Consider the following 18,569-nt stretch of genomic DNA (forward strand, 5'->3'; position numbering starts at 1 on the left):
TCCAACTAATTTGCCCCTAGTCAACCCTCTGGGCTATTAAACACCCTCGAGAGAAGCTATGTGTAAGATGATAACCTTCAGTGGATCAGAAGATTGTGTTGTAATCTCTATTAGTTTAAATGATACCTTTATGAATATTAAAATATCTTATATAGTTATTACATGTGTGAAATTAAAGTATATACAAGGAATAGTACAAATATTAATATATGACATTTGCTTGATGACATTAGTAGTTCCTATGTTAGCTGGTAGGTTATGTCAGGCCAGGCAGTTTAATAATTACATTATAGACTTGCAGGCAGAGGTGTCACTACAGATAAAATGACCGTTTATGTTTTGGATCGGAAAAACATATAACGTAGGGAAATGAAAAGATTGAAGATGAGCTGATTTTAGCTTGAAATGTTCACTGCAATAAAAAATTTAAGAAGTAAAAAAGGTCGAATTTGTCCTTGAAATAATATTGTATAATTGATATAACATTGTAACTCTTTGAAAAATACTTAATAGAAATTTATTTTTGGAACAATATAAATTTTTTTTAAAATTTCTTCTCATGCCTGTTCTTATGGCTTACAAATTTGTCAAGATCCACTAAATATATTTGATATCAATTTCCACCAGTTTTGAAGTCATTAGGTTATCAGATAAGGAGATTTTCATTTAAATTGTGAAAAAAGAATCAGTTTTGTTATCATGTCAGGGGTATCGATATGTATTTTAGTCTATGTTTGTATTGATAGATAACAATCTGTTTATATGAACATCTAATACTATAAATTTAAGATGAGGTGTATATAGTTGACCGTAGATTAATGATTGGAGAAGTTTGTCGGAGGGTGCGGTCTGCAAAGAACAACATAAATAACAAAACCATATTTATTTATTTTATGCCGACGTTTCGACCTGAGTTTCAGGTCTTCATCAGGGGTTGTGTCGTAGAAGGTAGGCTAGTAACTGATATTTAATTAAAATAAATAAATATGGTTTTGTTTATTTATGTTGTTCTTTGCTGACCGCACCCCCCGACAAACTTCTCCAATTATAAATTTAAGAGTTCTTGGCCTTAAAATTTTAATCTACAATAAAATTATATGAAATACAACAAATAATATGGTTTATATCTACACCTGTTATAGCTCCCTAGTGGATGGAAGAGAGTTAAAATTGCTATGTTGTTACAACATGTTAAAACAATTAGGAAAAAAACACATAATTTATTTAGATTTTTTTTTTTTAAATCCTGCAATGTTCCATTAATCCCAATTCTATAGAGCAAGTGGATATATTGATGATGCATTTTTTGTAAAGAAAGACAGACAGCAATATGAAAATTTGGCAAACGTTTGCAAGATGAAAAATCAACTGGAGGTAAAAATGTAGAAGATATCTTTGGAACTGTAGTGTGAGATTGATCAGAAGTTGAACTAACTGCATTTTAAATTACACTTAAACAAGTGTACTGTTGTTTGTGTATAGAGAGTGAAATAAAAAAAAAGAAGATTCTAATCAGTGCTAATTACTGTAATTTAAAATTGTGGAAATGAAATCATAATTACTCTTAATTTTAATTGGTGATTCCAACTACTTGATGAACCACTGTAATTTTAATTGAGGTTTCCAATTACAATTACAAGTTGAGACCAGTAATTGCTATTACTAATTACAATCAAATTTAATTGCAATTAAGTTTTGGCCAACACGAACAAGTAAAAGTTATTTTTATTTTGAGTCTTAATAATTTGGTCTAAATTACAGGCTTTTAAAATGCATTATATAATAAAATTAAACAAAAGCCAATAAGAAGATAACAAACAGTATGAAAATATAGGATTAAGAAAACTACATAAGTTGATAAATTTAACCTGTATATGTAAATGATGAAAAATGAAAAAAAAAAAATGATAAATGTAAGATATATTGTATAAAATTAGTATTACTATTTGATATGAAATTATTTTCAATTTCAGGCCCTTTTTAAATGTTGCTCGATTAAACTGTCTTAAAGTTTCCTCTTCCCGTTTTAAGCTATTATTTCAAGAATGATATAGGACTGTCACTCTCCGGGGGTCTTAGCAGGGTGGGTTCCGGTGGGGAAGGATTGCCTTTTTTGTGTTATGAATTCCTCTTGTGAGATTGTGACATCGACCAACCTACTCGCTATAATTGTCTGTTTGAAAAGTCAGATAAACACAAATAAACAAAAAATTATTTATTCGTGACCTGATTTTCAGGTCTTCATCAGGGCTATAAAACAAAAAGAGATAACAATCATCATTCAGAGAAACATAAAAATAAAAATAAATAATATACTAACAATTTTGGAAATATACATAACAATGAATATAAAATATAAAATAAATCTATAAATATAAAGAAAATCTTTGCTGACCGCACCCCCTGACCATCTTCTCCAATCAGTAATCTATGGTCAACTATCTATACCTCAAAGTATAAAATAGTTGATTAATAATAAGAATTAGACAGTAGTAGATTGATAACAATATAAAATGAAATATAGGTAAGAAAATATGTATGAGATGAGATATGTAAATAGTGTCTAAAAAACTGAAAAACAATGTGAATCAGCATTATTTTTGTTTTGTAACCCTGATGAAGACCTGAAAATCAGGTTCAAACATTGGCAAGAATAGGTAATTTTTTGTTTATTAATGTGACGCACCCCGACCATCTTCTCCACTTAAAAATAATCATGCTCCCAAAGTACAATAGGCTGCAACTTTCTTAATACTGATCCAATTAAGATAGTTTTTATTTTGTTTGGTCAAGAATTTTATTATCTTTTGAATAAGCAGCTATAATGTTCCAGGAGATGTACAGTTTTTGATTTGTACAAAATAAGATTTATTTATTTTAATAACATTTTTAGCCACTTCAAATAGCCATTTTTCAAACCCAGCCTTATTGTCCATCTACAGCCTCAGAAGAACCACCTTTTAAAATTACAAGCTTTCTAAGAATTGTCATTTTCATTAAATGGTTACTAGTCTGTTCCTATGGGTCAAATCCTGATGCTATACAACACAAGGCCTTCCTCAATCAATGTCCTATCCAATAAAAAAAGAGTTTTTCAAATCAGGCAATTAGTTCTTGAGATTAGCACAGTCCAACAAACAAACTCTTTAGCTTTATATAACAATATAGATATTGTTATTCATTATATTTTGTCGTGAATCAAAGAGGGTTTTATAACAAAATTAACAAATAGTATGTGTTGCACTAATGGAGGCTCCAAGCAAACAGGTACAAGCATAGGAAACAGCCTAGCTGCCCCAAGATCTGGTCTGAAGCAGTGTTGCCATCAACAATTATAACCATGATTATAGTTAAAATTTATTTAAATTTCAGATAAACATATTTGCAATAACGATGGTCCTATATCATTTTTGAAATAAGAGCTTAAAACGGGAAGAGGAAATTTTAAGATAATTAAATCGAGCAATATTTAAAAAGTGCTTAAAATAGAAAAACGGCATGAAATCCTCCACTCCCACTCTCCGTGGTAGCCTTACTTATCTGACTTTTCAAACAGACAATTATAGCGAGTAGGTTGGTCGATGTACGACATGTCACAATCTCACAAGGGGAATTCATAACACAAAAAAAAACACACAAAAGTGGACCAGTGCCATAAGGGAAAACAGAAGAGAAGAAGTGGTTGTTGCAAGAATAGTAAGAATAGGACATTCCAAATTAACACACCTCCACTTAATCACAAAAGAGGACCAGTCAGGGTGGGTTCCGGCGGGAAGGATTGCCTTTTTTGTGTTAGATTAGATTAGATTTTTATTCAGGGCGATCAACATCTAGGTTATTGCACCCTTTTTACTTTAATTATCTTATTCTCTTTGACATTTGATAGTTGAATGTAGACTATTTCCTTTTTACACTGTTCGGTATTGGTGGATTATATTTTAGTATAAAGTTGAGTTTCTTTCAGAAATTTTATTATTTTGTCTATGGATTCTTCTGAGTCTTTAAGGGCCAATTCTCTTGTACGAGGAATTTTATTATTTTCGAAGGCTTGACGAAATGATGAGCATTCTTCAATTATATGCTTTATCGATAATGGGGAATGACAGGTTTGACATATAGACTGGTCCTCTTTTGTGATTAAGTGGAGGTGTGTTAATTTGGAATGTCCTATTCTTACTATTCTTGCAACAACCACTTCTTCTCTTCTGTTTTCCCTTATGGCACTGGTCCACTTTTGTGTGTTTTTTTTTGTGTTATGAATTCCCCTTGTGAGATTGTGACATGTCGTACATCGACCAACCTACTCGCTATAATTGTCTGTTTGAAAAGTCAGATAAGTAAGGCTACCACGGAGAGTGGGAGTGGAGGATTTCATGCCGTTTTTCAATTTTAAGCGCTTTTTAAATATTGCTCGATTTAACTATCTTAAAGTTTCCTCTTCCCGTTTTAAGCTCTTATTTCAAAAATGATATAGGACCATCGTTATTGCAAATATGTTTATCTGAAATGTTTGTTTGTCATGCAATTTTTTTTTTTGTTTAGTTTTTTATCCAATTACTAATGGGCATTTTTTTTTTTTTTTTTATATAGCAATGAAGGCTTACAATTTAAAACAGAATATTGGCTCACAATAAGAAATAAATTGTATTTATTTGTGTTCTTTTATCAACTGCACCCCCTGAACAAATTTTCCTTATATAAAATACAGAAAATTTACTTAAACTAATAAACAAATACACAATAAATATATATTCATACATACAAATATAATATTGTCATGCATTATATTTTATTATAAGAATATAAATAAAAATGTACATGAATCATTTTTATTTTTGAAGACTGTTGACTTAATTGAAGAGTCAGGTGAAAAAACAAATAATTTTTTTTTCTAATCAAGTTACTAGTATTAATGAATTCAAAATGAAAAGCTAAATTTTTTCAAGGAATTAGAATGGGAAAAAAAATAGATGTTATTTAATTTATAATTCACAGTTTTATCTACATGGAAGAATGCAGCTTTTCATCTTTAACCTATAAATTTCAATTCCTCAATTAAAAAATTCGATTGTGGATCTAAAATTTAGTGTAATCATAAAATAATAAGTTTCTAATACACTATTTCCATATGTAATTTTTTAAATGTGGTTTTATAACTCATTATAGCATTGCCTATGGCATAAGGTAAATCGATCTATTTTTTTTAAATATCAAACAAATAAACTAAGTAGAAAATATCTGATGAATTTATTTTCAAATAAAAAACTATACAAAATTGTTGTGAACTAAAATGGACTTTCTATGACTGGGAGATATAATTACATACATATTTACTAACTCCTGTCTGTTATTGATTAGTTTTAGTTGGCATGGCAACCTAACAGTTGAATTTTGTAATTAGGTTTTGTTTTAATATAAATTTATATGCCAAAAGTAAAAGGCAATGAAGATTGGGATGATTGGGTCCCAGAATATGGTAATGCAAGTAGAAAGGGATTACTTTCGGATGGAACAGAAGAGAGCAGCAAAAATGACTTAACTACAAATAAAGAAGACTATAAATGGCCCAAGTTTGAGGTTGGCCCCCATGGTATTTATTCAGTTTTCAATTAATGTTATAATTATGATCATGGTAAATATTATATGAGCAACGATTATAAAACATAATACATAACCACAAAACACCATTTTAAAAGTTTTGCGATTGTACATTTTAACTTTTATTAGATTGTTAATATTAAAAAAACTGGGATATTAAATCCTAATTACAAAAAATATCAGGCCTTTGAAGAAATGGATTTTAAGAGATTTTTTCTACAGGGTGTTTCATGGTTTAGTGTCCAAACTGAAAACATGAATTAAGGATCTCTAAATATTAGAAAATTGCTTATGAAGGTGTGTCCATACATTTTTTGTATGGGAGATATTCGTGTATAAATATTTTCATTGTCATGAATTATTTAGGTTATAATAAATAAATTAATCTGTGTTCTAACTACATATTAATGAAATATAAACATTGACATTCATATCAAATATTTTTCAAAGTGATTTAACTTGAGCATGTTCTGTATATTTCTTCCACATCAGCACTGACTGAACGGCACTACATATATGTTATTGTTTCCACCGTTTCAATTGTTTAATGTCTTCCCAAACAAAAAAATCCAGTGGTGTCAAGTCTGGAGCGTCACAATAACACATGTCCAGTGCCATTCAACCATTGCTGCTGTGGAAGAAATATGCCAAACCTGTCTTAATGATCAAGTTAATAACTTTGAACAAAATTTAATATTCAAATTCCATTTATAAAGTAGTTGGAATACATATTAATTTATTTATTATAATTTAAAACAATGAAAATCTTTAGACAAGAATATCTCCTAAATGAAGCGTTTACAGAGATATCTTCATAGTTAATTATTTTCTAGTTTTGAGATCCTTGGTTTATATTTTTAGTTTTGTCACACAACTCTGAAACCCTCTGTATATTAAAACTCATTTTTCCTTTGTGTTAATGAAGAATACATAGCATGAATAGACTTCTAATTATTTTACTGGTTAGTAAGCAAAATGAATTTTAATATAAAAAAAAATCTTTGAAATCCATGCAACACTAAAGTTAAATTTTTGAGTCCATTTAGTATTATTTTGAGGGTAAAAAATGAATGATATATACTGTTGTGAATAATAATGTGTTATATACTTAAATATAATACTTAGTTATAATAATTAAATATAGATACCATACTTAAATTGTAAAAAAAATAGCAGCTTTTAGAAAAAAGTTTAAATATCCAACACATTGTTCCAAGTGTAGTTTTAAGTAATATTAAGTATATGGTCTTCTTACATTTATTTTGAAAATGATCAAGAATTCAAAAGTCAACATTTTCTTTTTTATAATGTAATTAATTAAAATTAGTCAAACATTTATTAATAAAAAGTTGTTGAAATTTATATTAGCCTTTTTTTAATTCTGTGGTTCTTACAAAACAAAAACCAAAATTAAAATTATTGATTTAAACTAAATTGTGATGGCATTAATATTTAGTTTAATTGGTCCATCAAAATCTTATCATAAATATTTACTTAAATTAATTTAATTAATCTTTGGTAGTCTTAAAACAAATCCAGTTTAAAAACTGTTTCTCTTTGTGCACTGCTTCCTTAATAATTTGTTGACGCCAATTTTATATTTTAATAGATCTATTTGGATTTTTAAATATAATAAAAAATGTCTACTAATTAGATAACATTCTAAAGTCTTTATACAAATTTTAAAATTTAATCTGATTAAAATGGCTTCAAAATAAAATAAAAAATTACTTGAAAATTTATAGTTTATCATTTTACTATCTGATTTTATAAAAATTGCTTTATGAAATTTCAATAATCAAGTTCTGCATGTTTTGTGGAGGGAGGATACAAAATTTTGTTTAAATATGATATTTTTTTTACAAAACATTTAACAGTTATAGGTAAAAATTATATTTTGTTGCAGTAACATTCATTTAAAAATTTTTACATTAGATCTTAACTCCTTGAAGATTGAATTAAAGCTACGGATTCAGGAAATAAGTAACAATGGTAAAACTAAAAAAAATATTTTGGTATATCCCAGACAAGTAAAAAAAAAACCATCAAAATTTATGTATTTGATTTGCATAATAAAAATTTATAAATTGTTTTGCTTGATTAATGATATTATCGCACAACTTGATACACTCTGGTATCCAAAATATTTTCTCTTTTAATTCATTAAACTTGTGTCAATCATATTCAAACTTCCTCCATCTTAGATAGTTGAGATAGTAAACAGTTCTATGAGTTTATACATATATGTATATGTAGTTGACCGTAAAAATTTAAATATTTGAAGATGGTCAGGGTTGCGGTCAAAAAAAGAACAAATAGTTTTAAAAGTATTTGTTCTTTTTTGAGTTTTAAACTATTTTTTCTTTTTTTGACCGCAACCCTGACCATCTTCAAATAGTTCTATGAGTTGTTTGAATCAAATTAGCATTCCTTTACATTTATGTTAATGTATTAACTTTTAGAATAATAACAATATAATTGATATAAAAATGATTATGAAATTTCTTTCTTTCAGCTCGGAAGAGAAGACTACTAAGGCAATTTCTCTACCAAGAAATTGCTCAGCAATACTTCAGTGACCTGGAAGGCGAAGAAGAAATGAGTAAGATGGAAAAAGATAGTACCTACAAGACTGATTTTCAAGGAGGTGGTTTTCAAGTAGTCGACATTGTTGACAGTGCAGATCCAGAGGTATTACTACCAATAATTATCAAAATTTTAAGATAAATGTGTATTTGACAAACAATAATAATACAATTTACACAGTACCTCGATGTGTACATCTTGTACATATCAAGCTTATTTTTTATATAACAAAAATGTATGCAGTTAAGAAGAAAGAAACCTTGAATTGTATTCAGAATAAAACTATCTATTTCATACAATAGATAATTGTATTTGTTTGTATATTAAAAATTAATACACATGTACATAGTATTGAAAATTAAACAAAAAATAAAGAAATACTAAGCCTAAAGGTCCATTTCCATGTGACCGATTTTCCGTTGTGCAAGTTTGACACACTAGTGCAATCTGTTTATAAATGAACTGAGCTTCGAAAATAAAAGTTATAGGTATTAATTCAATTTGGACAGTTTTGAGATGTTATATGTCAACACTATTAAAAAAAAAAAGAAAAATTTTAAGTTTATAACTTATGTTTACAAAAACAACTAATGTCACTGATGGAAAGCCTGAAATAATGATCCAGCTACGTGATACATCTCATTGTGGGTACCAACCTTTTGAATTTTAGAAATTATTTCTTCTTCAATTTTAAGTTATTAAAATAAGGAGATTAAAAAGTATATACCTCTTTGCTAGCTAAGAATCCATAGTTTTAAAATACTTTGAATTAATTAATATATTGTTATTGTGTTTCTGTTTTATTAATTTTATACAAAAACTGGCCTTTTTTTTTTTTTTTATATATATTGTGGTTCAATGACATTTTTCTGTTGGTTCCTTGTAGCATATTTGGGTTCAGGTATCATATTATATTCATTTTTTCAGGTTCTTTCTAAATATCCACTTTATACTGATCTGGCTCACTCTGTCTACCTGGATAAAATAAAAAATATCAAGACATCATTTGTTTCCAATGATCCACAGGCTGTGTTCAGGAAAGCTTCGTTTTTTTCTAAGCCATTTTATGCAGAACTAGAATGATCGATAATGGTTAATGAAGATGTATATTGATATTATTCTAGAGGCTGTAACCTCATTATAAGAATAATTTATAATAAATGGTGATGTTCATTAAGTATACTTTTTGTTTTTATATGCATACACGCACTTCATACACAATACCAGCTTTATAGAACTAATAATAACAATAACAAATCCTAGATATTTTATATTTTTTGTGCAACAAAATGTTAATTGTCTGTAATGCCATTGGAAGTTAGATGAATATACCATGTATTAGATTTTTTTACTAAGAATTTATAGCATGGGTACGCTTTGTGTCATAGCAACCCAATGTATTTGGGCGGCATGGCTAAATAAAGCATTTCTCTCTGCAATTACCAATTACATTCTTGTGTGATAATTATTTTTACTATTTATTGTTAACCAACGTTTTGTCCCACTTTGCAGGGCTTCTGCAGGTTTGTCTGAGGTTCTACTATCTCTTCTTCAATCAGACAGCCCTGACGAAACTCTGCAAACTGGGGCGAAACGGTTAACAATAAATAGTTTTCTTTTACCTTTATTGACAGCCACCTGGACTATTCTCCTACAAGATTATTTTTTTTCTCTACAATTCCAAGTAATTGTAGCTCCTACTTAGATCCCAGTGACTTCATTTTTTTTCATCGAATTAAGGAAGACCTGTTAGGGAAGCAATTAAACACGATTCGAGTGGCAGCTTTGATGGGTCCCTTATAAACCTATTGCATGAAGAGTTCCAGGAAGCCTATGAACAATGGAAAAAATGCTGGCAGAGATATGTTGATGCCAGAGGGTCATATATTTAAGACTTTTAGTTCGCTGTACAGAAACACTTGATCGATTTTCGTTTCTGATACCAGTTTTGAAACTTTATGAATGCACTATGTGTAGTACATTTAAGATGAGTTTGCCTGTGAGTAAGGGGAGGTGAGAGATTTGTCTTTTCTACAGTAGATATGTTCCTATAACGACTTCTGACTCTCCAGAACTGTACCCAGCATGCATAGTACGTGTTTTCCCCTCTCAAATCCTGTACTGCACATGCTCTGTACAGTTCTGGATAGTCAGAAGTTGTTGGAACAGACATACTCATTTTACTGGACTTCCTTTCCTAACCTTACCTTTTCTCTCCTCAACATACATCTGTTATTTTACAAATAGAAATTCCTTGTATCAGTTTTTTCAAATTTGTTTTTCATTAATATCGAAATATAACTTGATCATGTCAAGTAAACTGGGTAGAGGAAAAAAAAAATCCACTTTCAAACCAAAAACATAATTATGAACTTATTTCGATTCATGAAACAGAGGCTGAGAGTGGTCCAATCCATATTCCCTCAATTATGAAAAATTTCCCAGGCTACTACTGTCTCAAAACACACTTTGAGAAGCATTATATAAGAGGGTGAAGCTGTAGAGAGGGGTGATAAACCTTGTTTTGAAACTCCGATGAAGAAATGGCCAATAAAATAAGTTAACATTGACACGTTTGATAAAGAAGCCATTCGCAGACTAGTGTTTAATTTTTATTTAAATGATAAAAAAACTAATGTCTTTGAGGGACATTTTACAAAATATTAGGGGGAATAAAGTGGAAATAAAGACACATTAGGTAAAGAAATAACTTAAAAAGAAGTTTGTTTTTTTAAAAAAATAATTATCAAATCTCAAAAAGTTTTTCCCTTTGATATATTTGCCAAAACAGTGGTTCCCAATGTGGGTGCCACCGCCCCTGGTAGGTGCTGCAGCAACTCAGGTGTGAGGTGAGGGCCACAGGTGGATTTGGGGGGGGGGATAAATAACTATAAGTTAATAACTACAATATTATTGCTGATGAAACTAGAGCCGACGATTACTAAATTGGTAGCAGCGCACCAGGTTCATCCTTCTCATTAAGATGATTTTGAATGTTTTAACTTTTTTTGTTTTAAATTCTATTCTGAGTTCAATAAATAGTTTCATAATTTCAAAGTTCAATGTTTCTAATTTACACCTTTCTTAGCTATATTTATAAAAAAAAGTAGTAACATTAATACATATATATTTCCTAGTAATTGCTTAAATTTTTAAAATATTAATTTCCAGAGTGTTAAGAAATATTTTTCCTGGAATCAATAAGAAACAATCCCAGTCAAAGATGAAGAATAACCTAAAGAAACAAGTAACCTGCTATTTATCAGTCAGGAACTTGGTTACACTTTAGCGCTGCCAAGTTCCTGATTGCCTCTTGGATAGAAAGGGGTTTGTTATAGTGAGGAGGGGAGAAGGAGCCAGGATAGGGGTGTGCAATCTCCCTTTTCCTACAGACAAACTCATTTTAGACATAATACACCATATTATATAACAAGCTTACTTGTATTTATTATGAGATTAGAGCAATGGGTATTTAAGAACAGAACAATTTTTTTTACCTTAGTGAAATATATTTTTAATTACATAAGTAGAGCCGAGTTAAAAATAATCACTTTATACACCTCTCACCTCATGCTCATTTCAATTTGTCAATTTCGTTCAGAATTATACAAGGTTAACACTATAATACAGAACACAGCCCTCTTATGATTTTTAACATATAAATTTACATAACATTATAGAAAATTGTTAGAAACAAAATAGTATATATTATATATCATAGTTTATATTATATATTGGTCCTCAACTCAATATACATGTTTACAACAAAAAAAAAAAGGAAAAAAAAGATAAAATGAAAATTACAAAATTAATGATAATATAAAATAATTTCAGCTTATTATAAGAAGTTGAGCATGATATTGATAGTAATAAAATATAGAAAATCGAAAAATATAACACAGTAAATATTAACTTATATCAAAAACACATTGCAGTATCCTCTTCCTTTCATTCTTTATGAAAATATTTATGTTTTTATTTTCAAAGTAAAAGCATTCACTATTCCATCATATACACCCAACCCTTCCATCTATGTATACAGTATTTTTCACACATACGCAATCAGTTAAATAAAAAGTAAAAATTCTAAATTTAAGTTATGCAAATTTATTATATTGATTAATATTCAAGTAGTAGATTTTTTTTTGTTGATTGATTCCTCTATTGTATTCTGAAGTTAATTGAAAAAAAAATATCGTGATTTTACTCTTTTATTTTTTTAAAAAAAGGGGGTTGATAGGAATGCGACATTGACATCGAAAAAACATTTATGTTCTGAAAATCGATGATTTTTTAATATCGATGTTTTACTTTTGTCTACATTTTCCAATTTTTTTTTAATGCAAAAGTAACATAATAAAAACAAAAATAAATATAATATAATGATAATTATAAGAATTGAACTATAGTTAAAGTCGCAATTAAGTATTTGTCAGTAATTATAAGAGATAGTTGACTGTGGATGACGTACGAGGAGATGGTTGGAGGTGCGGTCAAAGAGAAACACAAATAAGTTGAATTAACCTATTTTATATGAACATATTAGTTATTAATAATTTAGAAATTGAAATATCTTGTTCTGTTTTTAGTCCTGAAGAAGGGTAGAAACTCTAGTCAAAACGTTGGCACAATAAAATAGTTTAATCCAACTTATTTGTGTTCCTCTTTGACCGCACCCCCAACCATTTTCTCCTCGTATTTGTCAGTAATGGAGACATCCGTTCCATCAGAAAGAGTTTTTCTCCCCTAACTTGTGCGATAATTAGTGAAAAAAGAAGTAGACTTAAGCGGGAAAAAGTTAACAAACTTTTTTTTTAAAAGATATTGCGAATAATAAATATTGAGGAATTTAATAACTATATGTTCCAATAATTACTATTCACTATATACGGTAAAGAAGAATAAGCATGTTCAGTTGTTCCCTAAATGGTGGTTTTGGATCATTAATTCAAAATAAATATCTAATTAATTTTCTGCTGTATATTTAATTTGTAAATAAAATTTTTATTTGTAAATTTTTTTTTATATTTAACTCCATGGAACCAAATTCAAAAAGCTTTTAAATTGTTTAAACTATATTACTGAAACGGATGTTCAAAAACATTGATGTTTTGTTGTCGATGTCACATCCCTAGTGGTAGATTTGGAATGTAAATATATTAAAAAGAAATATATACTTTTGTAAAAAGAGGTTAGGAAAAAGATAGGCTCAGGGAGGTTTTATATTGTTTTTTCTTCCCCCTCCCCCCCCAAAAAAAAACAGTCAGCTATCACACATAGCTATTGGATGCCCTCATTATCCTATTTACTTCTAGGATTGATCTTTTTTAAGTTAATATAAATTATGTAGAAGATTTTAATTCTTTTTCAAAGCAACTGCCATAGAAGAAACTAGTACGGAAAATAAAATAACTGTATAGAGGGACGGGTGTATATTTAAATGTGTATATCAAGATCCTGATATGACCAGGTATGTACAATACATATTTTCCCTACAAAAGAGAGTAAATAATTGACTCCTTTGAAAAGTGGTAACTTACCATCTACACTTGGTTTTTTAATACCGAAAATAACTACTCTACTTTTTCAGTACACTAAAAATAATCTGTAGGCTAAGATGACTATAGTTGGACTAAATTATATCTGATCTTTCCTTAATTGATATATATATTTTTTTTATCAAATATTAATTTTCTCATATATACAAAGATATTATTCTTTCTATAAAAACATAGTTACTCTTACAAATTCATTACAAAGAGAGCTGATTTTTTTTTCTTTGTTACAGCTATGTTTTAACCAAATTAAAATAATAAAAAAGAAAAGAGACAATACAGTTTCATAAGTCTTTAGTTAACACTAACATCTAAATGTAAACATTTTTTTCTTCCCTAATATAGCCATAACTGAACGTAATTTTCTCAAACAAAATAAAAATTATCTTGAGTTTTGTTTACTTAAATACATTTGCCATTAAGTTATAGGGCCATATTGTTCTTTACACATTTTTATACTTTTTTTTTTTAATATATTGTAAAGTAAAAAAAAAAAAAAAGATCATTACAAAAATTAAACAACAACTGCTTAGACTAAATTAAAGAAGCAATGAAAAACATACATTATATATAAATACGTACATATTGGTGCTCATAGAACACGAATCGACAGGAACATGTCATTTGGCTATGTTACAAAAACTAGTTTCCTATTACATATCAACTCATACATATGCAAAATAACGACTACAAAATACAAGAAAATATAACAAAAGAAAAAAATACTCAAAAAGTATTCTTCCGAACATTTAATACGCATATTATACAATACATATTACAAAAAAAAAATTAACAATAATTTCAAGAATTTTTAAACAAATTTAATGTTTAAACAAGAAATCAAACTTATATTAGAATAAGTAATTATATGTTTTCTTTTATGGCTATGAATAAACAATGGCCAGTGTAATGCAATACCTGAGAAATGGAACAAACCAACAACAGAAAAATAAACAAAAAGAAATTAAGGACAGAAAGAGCTTTCTGTGACTAGAAGGAATTTAAAAAAGAAAAAATAATGAATGTACATGGTTCAAAACAATTAAACAAAGACATACTAATAAAAAAAAAAAAAGAAGAGAGATTTCTTTAAAAATTAATCAGAAATACAATTAATTCAAAATATGTATATTTCAATAGATATGTATACATCGAAGACAAGTTTCTCTTTGAAGATTGTCATGTACAATTAGGCTTTGATTTGTCTGCCGACATTGGTTTATGAAACCGATATAAGAGAAAGAAAAATAAAAAAAAGAATAAATAACAGAAAATAACCTCTCACTAACAATTACAGCTTTCTATAATAATAAATGAGCGTACGGTGGACTAAATTTATTCGGGGGAAGGTTGAGAATCTGACAAGTTCTCAGAGGAAGTCTCGCTTGAGTTGAACGATGATGGTCTGTTTGACAGCCTCCTCTGCCGCAGGGTTGATGCGTCAAAGTTTGGGTGTCTTCTCGCATGTTTACTGAAAAGAAAAAAAAATTGGAGTTAAAAAACATAATTATTTAATTTGTGTCAAAGGGTTCAAAAATTTTGAACCATCTACCTGTCACTCTCATGCATATTAGACTGTGCTAAACAAATTCCGACCCTAGAATTAGGCTAAACCTCTTCAAATAAATAAATGATTATTGAGGATAAGATGGTTGGTGATGCGGTCAATGGAGAACACTAATAAATGAATACTGAATTATTAGTGCCAACATTTCGGCCAGAATTACAATCCTTCATCAGGGCTAAGAACAAAAAAAACAAACAAAACCATACTGAATAAAATGTAGAATGATTATAAAATAAGGTTACAGATACATAAATAGTGTTGAAATATATGTATAATCTAAGTATTAAAAGAAGATAAAGACTGTTTAAGAAACATAATAGTAAAATTAAGTAAGAGGGAAAAGCAAATAATACACATACGAAAATCTAGTTCAGAAATATATATACAAAATTTTTTTTTTATATATATCTTTATCGAAATTTACAAGTGTACAAAATAATACATTCAGTAAATTTGATGTAAGATCATGACATGATACAGGTGTGTAGAGAAGCTATCCATTAGTAGCACTAATGTTTTTAAATTAGCAGGACTCGTGGCTGTCTTCTTTTTCAGTGCCTCAGAGGATTGTCAGGAATGGAAGAGGAAGGAAGCTAGAAACTAGTGGGTTTGGGTTAGGGAGTTTATAATGGAAGGGATGATATCTGGTTCGGGCTGGATCGGTTACATATGGAACATTAAGGTTTTATTTGTGACAAAGTAAAGAGCATTAAGGATTTCATGAAGGATTTTGAATTGTAAGATACAAAAGGATTTTGAACATTTAATGGAGCCCCAATGCTCAACTCTGTATGTCCAGATTGGCCTTATTACAATCATGTAGATCAGTCTTTTTAATGAATTGGAAGTTTAGACCATTTTTCTAGTAAGTGCTGTAATAGTCGAAATCGACGTGCAGTTTCCTGTCATTTCAGTCTTGTGTGAGGATTGCAGGTTAGTCGTTTGTCCAGATGTAGTCCAAGGTAGCAGATCTGTTCGACAGGGATAAGAGCAAGATTATTAAAGGATGCTGCAGGGCAGTCGGTAGGTTTATGACAAAGGGTAAAGATGGTTTTATGGGTTTCATTGGTATTTATTTTAATCCTCCAATTTCGACACCATTCTTCAAGGGCTGTGATATGGGATTGGAGTGTTTGGGATGCAATTAAAGGGTTATTAGTTGGGATAGGATTATTGGTTGATATGTCAGCTGAAAATTATTTTATTTATTTATTTTTTTTAAATTACATTATTTTAAATAATTTTCATTTTGTACATAATTTACTAACTAGGTTTTCATATGTATTTTATTATTTGCTCTTTCCTCTTACTTAATTTTCTCATACAGCCTTTATTTTCTTCTAATATAATACTCATACAATATATTTAGTCTTCCAACACTATTTATGTACCTATAATGTAAGTTATTTTCAAATTATTCTGTTATTCCTTTTATTCTCTACGGTCGTAATCTTTTTACTATATTTTTCATGTATAGTTAAGTTAAATTATTATAAACAATGTGATTCAAATGTTTCATTAATACATTATAGCAAAGACTAAAGGGTAGGTTACACTTAAGGTGCAACTTTGCCAAACTTAGGCAAATTGGCAAATGCGCAAGTGTGTGGATAGGTTATTTGGATTAGTTGGTATAAGTTGGCTTAAATTTGTGTTCAGTAAGCCTTGTTTTAGAACAGATAAACGTTTATGCCTTCCCTGTTTTAATTAATTAAAAAATTTTCCCAACATTCAGATTGAATAATTAACTCCATTTTATGATTTTATATTTTGAATCTACATGTTTACCAGTTGCCACAAATCCAATACTTATAAAAATGCATGGTAAACAAAGGAAGCAACAAACTTCAATATCCACTCGTTTGTTTTGTTCTTTTGGCTTTTGTCGGCTAGAATATTCTATTTACTCTATTTTCATTATAAAATAGTAACAGACTAAAGATTGGGGAAATGAAAAGAAACGTAATTATAAGCAATGTAGGTTGTAGATGATAAAAATTCATATGAATAGTACAACATAACCTATAAATTCAACATTTTTTCTAGAATTTTAATCAGAAACTTTTTTATTTAATTACCTTGGCATATAATGTCTTCATAAATATATATTTGTGCTATGCTAAATGAAAAATAAACTGTTAAAATTAATTAGCAAGATTTGTAACGATCTATTAATTGATAGATTTATTTATTGATAGATATTACAATCTGCCACACAGTTGTGGGCAATAGGTAATAGTGATGGATGAACTCATACATAATAAAATAAAATAATAAAAAAAAAATACAAAATAAAATAAATAAAAATAATAAAAAAAAACTCTCTTAAAATATATACAAACAAAAGAATAGACAAGATGAACATAATCAAACTATCTGTATGAAAAATAAATAAATAAAATTACATAATGATAAAATAATATATACAATATGTAACGATCTATTTACACCGAATCGATAGAATTCGAAAATATACAATGTTAAACTACAGTTAATTATTGAATTCGATTGTTGGGGAAATTATTTAATTAATTAAAACACCAGAGAGAATAAATATTTATCTGTTCTAAAACAACGCAAACTGAAAACAAACGTGTGGAATGCAGAACAAGTGCCTTTTGATTTGTGTCCGAAAAGTGGCATCCGACTAGTACAAGAGCCGGGAAGAAAAAAATCTGTGTCATTTCACTCCAATTTTTTATTACTTTAATGAAAACTATGTATAATTACTAGTCAAAATTGATGAGTCTGCCAAGTATAGATAGGGAGATTAAAAAATATCGGTTTTTTCAAAACGTTAAAAATAATTAATTTTTCATTCGGAGCTCTATATCTTTAAAACTACCAATAACAATAGAAAATCTAAGAGAACATTATTCAAAGAAGAGTAAACTTAAAGCCCTTAAACTTAAAGCTAAACTGTAAGCCCTAATAGAGCTATTTACGTTCAATAGTTCTCGAGACATAGCTTTTTAAAAAGCAATATTTCCTAAAAATGTTGTACAGAACGTAATGAAATATCAGAAGTTAGTGAATTTATTTTGAAAAATCTATATCTCAAAAACCATTTGACGTACAGATTTCTATTAGCACTCAAATTAAAGCTAGTTTAATGAGATATAAAGTAGTTTATTACGTTTAATTTCGTAGGAGTAGTAATATTCATAATATTTGCTAAAATAAATTGATTTATGGTTGTCATTATGCAAAATTCATATTCATATGTGGTTATCATAAAAACTACTACCTCTACGAAGATAAGT

The 18,569-nt window shown here is 28.6% G+C and overlaps 1 protein-coding gene across 1 annotated transcript; it reads left to right on the top strand.

The window, feature by feature from the left end:
* The first annotated feature begins 5,355 nt into the window (after positions 1-5,355).
* LOC106684305 (uncharacterized) lies at positions 5,356-9,366 on the top strand. The gene is made up of 3 exons (XM_014426298.2): positions 5,356-5,590; positions 8,114-8,289; positions 9,112-9,366. The coding sequence occupies exons 1-3, from the start codon at positions 5,425-5,427 to the stop codon at positions 9,265-9,267; spliced, it is 498 nt and encodes a 165-aa protein (XP_014281784.1). The 5' UTR covers positions 5,356-5,424; the 3' UTR covers positions 9,268-9,366.
* Positions 9,367-18,569: the final 9,203 nt, after the last annotated feature.

The sequence above is a fragment of the Halyomorpha halys genome, unplaced genomic scaffold, assembly GCF_000696795.3.
Source record: "Halyomorpha halys isolate HHAL.00 unplaced genomic scaffold, Hhal_1.1 Scaffold568.1, whole genome shotgun sequence".
NCBI classification, from domain to species: Eukaryota; Metazoa; Arthropoda; class Insecta; order Hemiptera; family Pentatomidae; genus Halyomorpha; species Halyomorpha halys.

Bases quoted from the DNA above. Each gene is read 5' to 3' on its own strand.
- LOC106684305 (XM_014426298.2), top strand. From the start codon at position 5,425: ATGCCAAAAGTAAAAGGCAATGAAGATTGGGATGATTGGGTCCCAGAA. The intron at 5,591-8,113 runs GTATTTATTCAG...TCTTTCTTTCAG, and splicing joins GTTTGAGGTTGGCCCCCATG to CTCGGAAGAGAAGACTACTA. The intron at 8,290-9,111 runs GTATTACTACCA...TCATTTTTTCAG, and splicing joins TTGACAGTGCAGATCCAGAG to GTTCTTTCTAAATATCCACT.